Source organism: Lampris incognitus, chromosome 3 (genome assembly GCF_029633865.1).
Source record: "Lampris incognitus isolate fLamInc1 chromosome 3, fLamInc1.hap2, whole genome shotgun sequence".
Lineage (NCBI taxonomy): Eukaryota > Metazoa > Chordata > Actinopteri > Lampriformes > Lampridae > Lampris > Lampris incognitus.
The window spans coordinates 25,899,569-25,912,125 of record NC_079213.1 but is presented as its reverse complement, the minus strand read 5'-3'; the positions used below and the strand labels follow the sequence as shown (position 1 = coordinate 25,912,125).

Below are 12,557 nucleotides of genomic sequence, written 5' to 3'. Positions count from 1 at the left end.
TATCCAGCCAATTACCCCACTCTTCCACCCCCTCCCCTGACAGTGAGGAGTTTCACCAAGGAGATGTAGCGTGTGGGAGGATCATGCTATTCCTCCGAGTCCCCCCTCCGAACAGGCGCCTCGACCAACCAGGACACATACCCACATCCGGCTTACCACCCACAGACACAGCCAATTGTGTCTGTAGGGACGCCCGACCAAGCCGGAGGTAACACGGGGATTCCAACCAGCGATCCCCGTGTTGGTAGGCAACGGAATAGACCGCCAAGCCACCCGGACGCCCGCGTGTGATCAACTTGAGTATACTTACAAAATATGAAATGTTCAGTTTTGGTGGAATACAAGACTCTTTCTGTCTATGCCTTCAAAAACATCTGCACAACACTGAGGTTGGAAGATTTTTTTATTTTTTTAATTTTTGTTAAAAACATAAAAAATAAAATAAAAAAAAACGGTAAACCTTGGCACGCTCGCAACGAGCTTATTGCATTTGGGTTCCTGAAAACCACCTTTGAACAGAAACTCAAACATACAATGACAAAAACAAAACGAAACAACAGTGCAGTGTGGGTGTTACATTGATTTCACAGAACAGCGGTCCCCCCCCCCCCCACATTCTCCTGATAACTAAGATAACATCAGCCGTCAAGCTCTAAACAACAGTAATCATTTCAGTACATCTCTGTGAGATGATGAAGAGCGGGTAATGGTCCCCTGACAGCATCAGTTCTTGTCAATGGATGGCATCGAGATGTTTTTAATGTCTTGATGTCTTATTGCTAACTACTTGCCGCTAGTTTTTATTCTTGCCAGGAGCTCTGGATAAAGTTGCTAGTGACATTGTAGTTTTCTTCAGTGCATCCTGGAGGGCAGAAATAGCTTTCTCATGACCCTCCAGTTTGACCGCTTTCTCTTTCCAGCCATCCACCATGCCTCTTAGCTTTTCCAGCTCCTCCAGGGTGTTGCTGCCTGTCTTGTTACTGCCCTCCAGGGCAACAAGCCTCTTCTCCAGCTCCTCCACCTGCTCACCTAAACTGGAGTCTCTGGAAGCCAGTTTGGACTGGGCACCTCCCAGCGCAGCCAAGTTGGACTGGAACTCCTCCAAGCCACTCTTCAATGCCTCTAGCTCGTTCTCCAACCTGGCCCTGGCCTTCTCCCCAGCCTGGCCTTGTGCAGCCAGGGTGCTTTCATAGGAGTCATACTTGGCAAGTAGGGACTCAACTTTGGAGGTGAGCGCTGACACTGAGACTGCCATTGACTCTCCGCTGTCCTCGTCTGCTTTTATTCTGACTTCCAGTTCATATGACCTTTTCTGGGTCTGTGCAGCTGCTACCTGCATTTCCTCCTGTACAGTGTGAACGGCCTCACTGATCTGTTTGACCTCACCCTCCAGCGTAAGGGCTTGGTCATTCAACACCTGAGTGTTAGCCTCTGCCGCGGTCACCGACTGTTTCAGGTTCCCGACTGTTTCTTGCACCATTGTCCTCACTGCCTCCACTTCTTCGGATAGTGAGGACACCTCCTGGTTGCGGGTCTGGAGCTCCGCCCTCACTATGCCTATCTGTTCCCTGAGTAAATCACCTGAGGCCTCAGCAACCTGCCTGGCTGTGCTGAGTTGAGCCACGGTGTTGACGATGGCCGACAATTCCTGTTTTATCAGCGCTGGTTCCTCCATTTCACCCAGACGTGACTTGACGTCAGCCAGCTGGCCCTGCACCTCCCCCTGAGCCTCGGTGAACTCCGCCACGCTTGCCGCGATCGACCGACTCAGCTCGGCCAGGCGGTCCTCTACTGTTGTCTCCAAGGAAGAGAAGTCCCTCTCGCGGGCCTCTTTCACCTCACTGATGCCCTCCGAAAGGTCCCTGAGCAAGTCGTTCTGGAGCTTTTGGAGGGCCTCCTCCACCCTCCGCGTCTCTACCTCGCTTCTCTTCAGTCTGCCGGTGGCCCCCTCCAGTTCCACCCGTGTGACACCCAGCGCCGACTCCAGCCCGTCCACCACGCTCCTCAGAGACTCCACCTGGACAGCCACAGAGGAGACCCCCATCATTATACAGCTCTTATGGTTGCATTTCAGTCACACCTTTTGGCATGTGGTTAAGCCTTGAAAGCAAAATCACATCAATTGTAGTTTATTTTTATCATTATTATTTGATTTTTTTACAGTTCCTAGCAAAAACATGCATATATTGAAGAGTGATTTTGAAAATTGCACAGCAAAAATCTTGCTTTTGAATGTTGAAAAGAAATGAATTCTTTTGGTTCTGGGTGGTAAAATGAACTGAACTATCTATCTTACACACGCGGATGTTTTGTTGAGGCCAATCTGTAAGATAAGCTATGACAAGACATACTTCTGATACTACATTAGATTTCAGGGGAAATACTGCAGGTGAGGAAAGGATACGGGTAAATGATGTGGGAATCTTGATAAAACATCTAAAGCGGTTCACATTTGTAATGTAATGCAATATGTTTGTAATCATCTTAGCCACTAGTTCTCAACCAGGTCCTCAGGAACCTACTACCAGTACTGCTGGTTTTCTGTTCTGCCAGTTAGCTCATTACAGTCACCCATCGAACCAGTTATTCCCATCAGGAGGCATTCAACCTGGAATAACAGGTAAATGTTATGAACTACCTGGCAGGATAGAAACCCAGCAATACTAGTGGTACCTGAGGACCTGATTGAGAACCACCGATTGAACCAATAGTACTGGTTCAGATTTGAATAAGTCGAGCTGAGTAGTCAAGTTAACCCCTGCAGTGATATATGGGAGGATATGAAACAAAATAAATGGGAGGATTACAACATGAACAGGATGATCCCTGTACACATACGTCATCATTACAAATGAATGAATTAATGCAGAACAAGGAAATAACGCATCTGTAATTACACAATAATTGCAAAATACACAATAACACAATAAAATAACCACACAATGAAATAATTACACAAGGGAAAGGTGTAGTAAAATTAGGAGTGTGACTTACAAAACTCGCCCTTGTACAGTCTCTGGCCACCGAAAAAGGTGCAACATACAGACATGCATACATACAGACATACATACACGCACATACAGCCTTATTTGGCTGTGCCAACTCACCAAACTTTAGGGGGGGAGGGGTTGCCTCTTCTTATTTACCATTTCCTGTTAGTAACAAAGACTCTTACATAGTATATATATATATATATGTCACCCATCCTGATCCGGCTTTAAACTCAGTAAAAGTATGTGTATATATATATATATATATATATATATATATATATATATATATATATAGATAGATAGATAGATAGATAGATAGATAGATAGATAGATAGATAGATAGACGGATCATCTCGTGTCCCTCCTTCAGAGGTGGCTGGAGTGATTTGCCCCACTGCCCCGTCGTCCCGTTCCTCGGCGCGTCTTACCTGTTGCACGGCGCTCTCCATTTTCTCCGCCAGCTCCGTGTTTTCCCGTGCCCGCTCCCCGTGTTGCAGGCGGAGCTGGTGGACCTCCTCCAGCATCTTCTGCAGGTAGAAGGCGGAGAAGCCCACGGCGGCGGCCAGCGCGACGTAAAACAGAGCGGACGCGAGTTTGAGGCAGATGCCCGACCCGGACGGCTGGGGCGCCGGACCGCCACCGGCCCCGTTAGCGGGGCTTTTCTGGCTTTTCCGCGGGGCATCGTCCTGGGTGGCTGCTGGAGCAACAGCCTTCACCGCGGAGCTTTGTTTGTTTCGGTTTTTTGCCGTCATGTTTTTTTTTCTTGCGAGGACTCCTCTGAGATGTCAGCGGTACTTCGGGGATGGTAATACTGTGTTGTAGCCGCTGATTGGGGATGGGGGTGGGTGGGGGGGTCCTGTTCAGCCCCACTGTATATTCGGCGTATCAGGGAGCGAGTCGTGTCTTTCCAGGCAGGGGCTTGGTTTTTTTTTTTTTTGCGCTGAGTTGTGCGTTGGGGGGGGGGGGTGTCGCGTCCCGTCCCGTCCCGTCCCTTGTTGAAGCGCAACTTCTATAGGTGTCCGGTCTAATGATAACACTCAATCTTGAGACATTGCGCACGTTTCTTTTAAAGCACCCGAAATGATGCGATTAGGTGGCCCCAACGTTGCGCAAGAAACAAGAAGACGCACACCACGCACCCAATGTGCGCACACATTACTTTACATTGCCCTATAGGTTACCTAGTTAATCTATGTCATCGTGTCTTTGCATCACTTTTGTACAATACAGGAAAACATAAATGGCAATATACAGTTCCAGTTGCTTTCACTCTGTTCTTTGGTCCACAGCGGTTTTAAATTAGCTGGTGAGCGATACCGTAGCTCGCAGCAATCAATTTCGGATGATGCAAAGGCGCGAGGAGGGAGGGAGCGCTTTTCCCCTCTCACTCGCTCCTCCCAGCATACGTGGCAACATTAGAAAGAAGAACAAGTCTATGGACATGTTGCCATGTCTAGAACTAAGTTTATCCTTGTACGCCGGTAACCAGAAACCTAGAGTGAAGCTAAGGCCCTGGTTAAGGGCAAGCGTTTAAAGCACTACAAGAGGTGTATGTTTCGTGACGGAATGGCTTCTTCAACCCACTTTAGTATTCATTAAAGACTGGCAGCACAGAATGTCCCGTTCACTGAACTGCCACTGGTTATGATGTTTTCCCCACTCGGTCCTTAAGGTATCGATAAGATCAGTGTATCGGAAAACTGAATTCAGTAACGTTTGTATTTGCAACATTGTCAGAATCCCCCCGCCGGCATCATATTTACTTGGGGTGTCCTTTTTTGAATTTGGCTTGAAACTCTCGACCTTTAGAAACTCTTGCCATACTAACCAGCAAAATGACAAATATGTCTGCACATTCAAATTCCCCCTTGGTTTGACGAGCTTGATCAAATAAATCAATAAATGGATGAAATAACGTCAAAATTGTAGGGTCGCTTAGTTTGTCAATGGCACTGAATAAGAGACAGTCCGTATTTTAACGCTAGATGTCGATAGAAGACCATTTACTAGAACCACAGATATCGACAAACGACAGCTTTCCGGGAGCTATCAGATCCATAAATAGTGGGCAAGAGGTTGGGATTTAAAACCTATCTAGAAGGCCTTTGTCCTTTCTGAGTGGATCGTACAACTTGACAAGGTGACAAGACGCTTCAAACACGCAAGTGTGTTATTTTTTCTCCATCGCCTGGTTGGAGAAGTGTGGCTGGGCGGTGCTCGTCACAGTGTACGCCCCGCCCGCCGTCGGGCCGCCCGGAAGCCGTGACAGCAGCTCTTCGTACCCGACGCCGCTGTCCGACTAGGTGCTGTGTTATCCCAGCGTCTCCGGTCGCCTGGGCGTCTATGGATCTGCTAATATAACATAAACGCGACACATAGGTGGACGTTATCTCCTGTATTATCTCCGAGGGTAGCCATGCTAGCTAACTTTTTCTCTTGGGATCTGGAATGCTGGTTTTCCACTCTGTAAGTCTTCCAAGGGAAGGAAACAAACGAATACTCATCACAGCCACCCAGGGGGAAGGAAGGGGAAAAAAAAAACAATAAAATGAAGACCGACACGGGGACGAGAATCTGAGTTTTGTTTGTCACCAGTGGAACAGCTAGCTAGTAAGCTAGCTCGCCTGCCAGCCGGCTTGGAAGTGACAATAGTGGGGCCATGGCTGGGCTGATCAAGAAGCAGATCCTGAAGCATCTCTCCAGGTCAGTTGATCGCTGATTAGCTTACAGGGAGGAGAAAGACCACGTAAAGACTTAACCTTAGCTAGCATTACAACCGTTAGCTACCCACGCTAGCGTAGTTTACCTGCTTGAAAAGCCAGTGTAACGTGAAGCTAGTTCAATAACTAGGTTAAATGAAGAGGAAACGTTAGCCTGGGCGATAAAATCTGTAGCCTGGTCGCATTTCTGGTGGAGAGGAGTTTAATCAGTTGTGTTATTGTTGTTGACACACTGTCCTTACCTTGTCTCAGCCAACATAGACAGGTAGCGTTAGCCAACTTGCTAGCTATCTTGTGACCTGCTAAGCCATCCCCTGTTGATGCTAAGCTAGCAGGTAGAAGTAGTTGAGTTGTTGAATCTGTCATGGAAAACAAAAATCACAGCACTTCACTTCTGGGAATTTAGCTGGTGCCCAACCTCAGATAAGAGGGTTTATTATAACGGCCTGTGTTTGTGATTTGAGGTTTTGCTAATGTTTTCTTAAATTAACTACTGTTTGTCTACCTACAGCCCTGTCTCTTTTCAACTTCTACAAGCCTTTTAAAACGAGGCTCTCTGAGCAACTGCCTCAAATGACTTTAGGGATCAGCGTGTTAGCATTATTTCTGTCGCATCAAAATTAAAATGTTCTAATAGGTGTGTACTTATAGGAACCGACATACTATACTTGTGCCGACCTAATAACCTGGAATAGGGCGGATATTGAGAGTGTTTGTAGATTCATTTCCCCCTCCACCTTTTTGTTTTGTTTTTATTATGGACAACATACACCTCTCACTCCGTCACGTGCATTTATTTATTGTGTCCATTTGCATCCTGAATGACTTTCGATGGATTACTTCCTTGTTCTGTTCTAGGGGGGGAAACTTGGACCAGCACCAGAATTTAGGCTTTCACCTCACAATGAGCTGTAAATGACAAAGAATAGACATAATTTACACCATGGGCCAAGAGGATAAGCTTCTTTTGTAAATGACAGGAAATAGAGTAAATTTGTAATATTATATTGCATATAACAAAGCCTGTAGGTCACGAAGAGGTCATTTGTATGCATCTGGACTGGTTTGTGTTTCCAGGAAAGCATTCAATTGATTCTGTGAAATAGTTTTATTAAAAAAACACCAGCAGTGAATGTGCTGATAGTCATTAGGATTGCGTTGTCCTTCATACTTGGTTAAAACTCTCGGTCTGTGGTTGTCATGTCCTTCATTGTCTTCCAACACAGACTGACTTGTGTTTGTGTGCCTATATCTGCCAAGTGTGTGTATTGTACATAGGCACAAGTGTCCCTGCACATGAGCGTGCATGCACTCAAGCACAATTACGGTCAACAATTGTAGGAAATAATCGGGGAGTGTGATGATGTCATCTGTCTGTAGGCTTGCCATCTGATCTTTTTAGTCTTAGCCTGATTGGTTCAGCAACGACAGCAGAGGCTGACCTGCATGATAGCAGCCCAATCCCGATATGTTCATGGTAGTGACGTCACGGTTACCTCAATGCTGGTGTCAGCATGCCAAGGCTGTCTCACAGAATGTGCTTCTCATCAATATGGATGCAGCTGACAATGACTATTATCCCTGGTTGGATGATTTTACTTGAGAAGAACAGGCTAAATTTAGTGGCTCAATCTTTCTTCTTGCTGGCACCAGTCAATGTGAGGCCCTCACAGTTACTTCAGCCCTAATAACTGGATAATGTCCGTTGCTAGTTAAGTCATTGAAACACCATAGGTAGGTTTGCTTACATAGCAACAGGTTATGTTATTTTTGTCAACACAGCTGCTTGGATTCTGGGAGGACATGCTGAATTGTCACAGAGGACAAATGTCCAGCCACCACTTTGTGTTTTGAATATACTCTCACTGAGTGAAACAGCGTGACACTAGCAATTTTACTTTTCAGCTCATTGACTCAGCATTCAGCAATGGGAGTATCTCCTTTTGCGCAATGAAGCATGCATGACGCATTGCACTTGCTTAGAAGGCTTTTTTGGCCTGTTGTGGCATCATGATGTGTTCTGCTGTGTGTGTGTGTGACTTGTCAAGTGTCTTGGTGGGTCTAAACTTGTTTGCGAATGTTAATGTTGATAACCTGTGTGTGGTTGTTCTGTTTGTTGGGGCATGTGTTTGCTTTGATGCTGTGACCGAATCGATGAGGTATTTGACAGAGAACTGGACTCAGATAGCCCCATGGGTGAGTTGATAACAAGGTGTGTATTTCTCCCCGTTACAGACGGGCACGGATATCGGCAGGAACCTGGACCTGGGCCAGACAGAGCAGGGTCTTCTTACACACATGCACATTAGTCCAGTAGTATAGCTTAAAGGGCTCTTATCCGAGTTTTTTTCTCTGCACCCTCAAGACGGGCTGGCTTTACCTGGGAGAGTGGCTGAATCAGCCTCCCCAAACTCCTTATTTGCGCATGCCTTCCAGGGCTGGAAAACCACCACAAATCGATGGCTTCCTCAACAATCTGACCACTTTCTCCATTTGATCAGCATCATATCATTTCCAGAATGGAGCGGAGCCTTCAGACAATGGTTGGTTACTTAACACAGCGGTCAGCAGTGGAGACAAAGTTATCAGCCACAGCCGAATTAATGAGGATTTGGCCGGGGGCTTGGGGTTAATTTCTGACCACAGAAGAAATGGAAAATGTTCACTAAGCGTTTCCTCTCCAGCTAGCCTCCCCATGTCTGGTCCCGCCAGTCCTGCCCTTCAGTAAAACCATTAAAAGTGACATTGCAAGATCGGATGTGAACTTTGATAACACCCTTCTTTAACTCTGTAACAACTGGTTTAGAGTAAGTGTGAATGGCTGGTTATTTATTTTGAAACTGACTTCACACGACCAAGCTGCTCACGGATCTATAGCCCTATAGGTAGTCTAAACTAACCTTTTTCATTCCAGAGAAATATGAGCATTTTTGGCCGTGTAAGAAGATCAGCACAATGTGAAGCCGTTGAAGGGCAAGCCTTTAGTGGCTCCTGTGAGCGATTATTGCTTTCTTTGCTTGGAAGGAGTTCGAGGTGCATGAGATTAGGTCTGTAGCCAGTTTGGTATACGAGGTCTCATTTGGTGTAAATCCAGGGCATTACAGGGGAGTTGGCATGAGCCCTCCAGCGGCTCACCTCTCCTATTTCATATTTATGTAGGCTTGTTGATGTGTGTGCAGCATTATAGCGTAAGAGCACGTTGTCACTGGGGCTTTGAGTCTGTGTTATAAATTTGTGCAGGTTCTATATTGAGGCTACAAGTAGGATCACAAATAGGGATGCAAGATGATATTGGCACGTCATCGGTATTGGCTGATAAAGGCTTTAAAATGAAGCCTCGGCCTGAAATACCGATATGACAGGCTGATAAGGTGACGCTTTAATTATGCATGTGCAATGTGAACCGTTGACCAGGCACCGATGCAGCGCGTCACATAGGCGGGGCAGAGTGGGTTTTTTTTTTATTTATTTTTTTTTTCGGGATTTTTCTTCCCAATTGTATCTGGCCAGTTACCCCACTCTTCTAAGCCGTCCCAATCTCTGCTCCACCCCCTCTGCCAATTCGGGGAAGGGCTGCAGACTACCACATGCCTCCTCTGATACATGTGGAGTCGTCAGCTGCTTCTTTTCACCTGACAGTGAGGAGTTTCACCAGGGGGACGTAGCGCGTGGGAGGATCACACCGTTCCCCCCAGTCCCCCCCCCCGAACAGGCACCCCAACTGACCAGAGGAGGCGCTAGTGCAGCGACCAGGACACACCCACATCTGGCTTCCCACCCGCAGACACGGTCAACTATGTCTGTAGGGATGCCCGACCAAGCCAGAGGTAACACGGGGATTCAAACTGACGATCCCCGTGTTGGTAGGCAACGGAATAGACCGCTACGCTACCTGGACGCCCCCCGGCCGTGTTTTCTGAGGAATTTTCCGAGATGTCAAGTAGGCTACTTTGGAAAATGGGTAAAGTGGCAAACGCTTTAACTGGTACTGAATTAATGAACTATATCATTTTAACTACAGGATCATGGATACAAATCGATCTGATTGAGTCAGTATTTTAATGTGCAATGAAAAAATACCCACAAGGTTGCATTGCTGCGTCACATTGCCTCTAGTACAACGAGGCATTTATTTTAATAATTTTTAATAAGATTGTACTAATTTTTTTACACAGTTCTATGGAGTTTTTACCCGTTGGAGGGCCGTGTAACCGCGCGTAGAGAAAAAAACTTAAACTGACCAGCCATGTTAAAATAGAGATAAGCAGTGCGGGTGTGCATGGCTTGCATGGTCAGTGTAGCAGCTTCAGCTCAGTCCACTACAGGAGAGACTTGATGTTATCTGTAATTGGGTGGGGAAAAATGTGCATATATCGGTATCAGCATTGGCAATCGGCCAAAAAGAGTTGGAAAACATCAGATATCGGTAAAAATTCAATATCGCGCATCCCTAATCACAAAATAGACCAACTAGGTGAAAGGCAAAGTCCCCTAAGGGTTCCACCCATTGATGCTTCTTTACTCATGGAAAAGGAGATAGAGGGTGACACTGGAAAGGGTGTAAGAGGATTTTTACAACATGAGATTGTTGAAACTTGTCATTGAAAGGGAATAGGACTCACTATTTGAAATGTGCTTCTTGGTGTAGATAATATATAACTGCCTATTTATCCATTATTGGATTACTGGATTTTTAATGGTCATTGAGATTCATTTTATGTGACGAATAGGCACATTTCTGCTCTGAGTTATTGTTTGACTGTGCTTGGGTCTGATGTTGTATCACCGTGATGAACTGAACTCTACCCATTATTATCACTTACTGGTGGGAGAGCTATGGTGGAGTGACTCACGATTCGAGTGCTAGCTGTGCGCGTCCCATTGTCTTGCATATATCAGGGCTGTGTGTGTGTGTGTGTGTGTGTGTGTGTGTGTGTGTGTGTGTGTGTGTGTGTGTGTGTGTGTGTGTGTGTGCAAGAGAGAGACAGACATTTGGCAAGGGCCCCTTTAGGACTTGGCGTCCTCTGTTGTTGTGTAACTAGGGTCTTCAATTGTTTTCTCCTTGACTCTAACCCCCCCCCCCCATCTCTACAGGGTCACAAACTTAGTTCACTTTGACAGGTTGCCTGTCTACGTGGTTATCCTTGTGTCTATGGGTGAAAGTGTGTGTGTGTGTTTCTGTAGGTGTCTCATGCTGGTGCTGGTGTTTTGTTTGGTGTTTCGTGCTTGTGTGTGGGTGAGTAAGCCATTGAAGTACCCCCCACTCTTGACAATAAAAATGAATTCAACTAAGATGGCACAACCTTTTGATCACTTTTTCCCCCCTCTGTACACTTTGGTGTTACTAAATGCAAGGTCTAACGCATCTACAAAATCATTGTTTTTTTTCACACATCAATTCCATATTTTGTTATGACGTGACAGGCATGGGTACAAGTCCATGAATACTGGGATTGCATCCAGTGCTTTACCTGTGCCCCCGTCTATAGGGTTAGTGGTTGTGTCAGAAAGGGCATCTTTTTTTTCTTTTCTTTTTAAGATTATTTTTTTGCCATTTTCCGACTTTATTGGACAGCGACGATAGAGGGAGAGACAGGAAAGGCAGGGGAGAGAGAGGTGATGACATGCAGCAAAGGGCCCGAGCCGGATTCGAACCCAGGCCGCTTGTGGTAAGGACTCAGCCTTTTGTGGTGCATGCTCTACCAGGTGAGCCATACCGGGGTACCCCCAGGAAGGGCATCTGACGCAACATTTTGCCAAATCAGTATGCAGATTAACAAGCCCATACCGGCTCAGTCGAGGCTCCATACTGGATCGGTCAAGGCCCGGGTTAACAACAGCAACCATTGGTGCTGTGCCCTCACAGGGTACCAATGGAAACTGTAAACTCCGCTGTGGTGACCCCTGAGAAACGGGGAATAAGATAAAAGAAGAAGAATTACATATTTTGTTATATATGGTACATTAAAATGTTTGGTGCCAGAATGTTTACCTAAATAGGACTATGAAAAGGATGATCCCTTGCACCATTCAAAGAAGTACAGCTTGTTTGAATAGACCTTGGTTCGGTCCACTGACTCATCACTTTGTCACTGTCTCAAGGTGGCCTTACTACCATCTGGCCAAGCAAAAGACAAGTCATTGCTAATGTCCAGTATATGTAGTGGGTCACCAGGGGTCTACCTTTCCATCCATGGAAGACCTACATGACACGGGTCTATTAAGGACGCAGAAATGATAATGGCTGGGTCCGCGGTGGTGTAGCGGTCTAAACATCAGCTTTGTGTCGAGGCAGTTGCCTACTGGGGACTGGGGTTCGCGCCCCGGTCTTTTCAGATCCGACTATGGCAGGACTCGATGAAGCAGCAATCATTGGCAACGCTGTCTTCGGGAGGGGGGCGGAGTCGGCTTGTGGTCGTCACGTGAATGCGTCTCTGTGTGTGTCGGAAAAAACAGTGGTTCGGCCTGGAGTCGGCTTGTCACGAAAGTGGGGAGGTGGTCTCCTTTGAGACTGCCGGCCGGAGAGATGCAGTTGGCGAACGCATGCAGTACGAGGGTGGGTGTTTGAATTAAAATAGGGATCGATTGGCCACTAAATTGGGAGAAAAAAGGGAAAAATCAGAAATAAATTTATTAAAAAAAAAGAAAAGAAATGATAATGCCCCCCCCCACACACACACACACACTAAAGCAGTTTCCTCATTATCAAGATGCCCACCTTCACACACACACACACACACACACACATATATATTCTTGCCTGCCGAACAACTTTGCTAAAAACCTATCCCTGGCCCAGTCTGGCGCTATGGTATCTCAAGACACATTGCGGTGTGTTCCGGTG

The 12,557-nt window shown here is 46.3% G+C and overlaps 2 protein-coding genes across 2 annotated transcripts in view; one reads left to right on the top strand and one right to left on the bottom strand.

The window, feature by feature from the left end:
• Nucleotides 1–81: 81 nt before the first annotated feature.
• Nucleotides 82–3,813, bottom strand: ckap4 (cytoskeleton associated protein 4). Its single transcript, XM_056277689.1, has 2 exons — nt 3,422–3,813; nt 82–2,017 (listed from the first exon to the last, which is right to left on the bottom strand). The coding sequence occupies exons 1-2, from the start codon at nt 3,743–3,745 to the stop codon at nt 794–796; spliced, it is 1,548 nt and encodes a 515-aa protein (XP_056133664.1). The 5' UTR covers nt 3,746–3,813; the 3' UTR covers nt 82–793.
• A 1,221-nt stretch (nt 3,814–5,034) lies between these two features.
• bltp3b (bridge-like lipid transfer protein family member 3B) overlaps nt 5,035–12,557 on the top strand; it is a 45,847-nt gene continuing 38,324 nt past the window's right edge. The window contains exon 1 of the mRNA XM_056276517.1: nt 5,035–5,696. Coding sequence (XP_056132492.1) covers nt 5,653–5,696 — 44 coding nt within the window. The 5' untranslated portion in view covers nt 5,035–5,652. The remainder of the gene's footprint in view (nt 5,697–12,557) is intronic.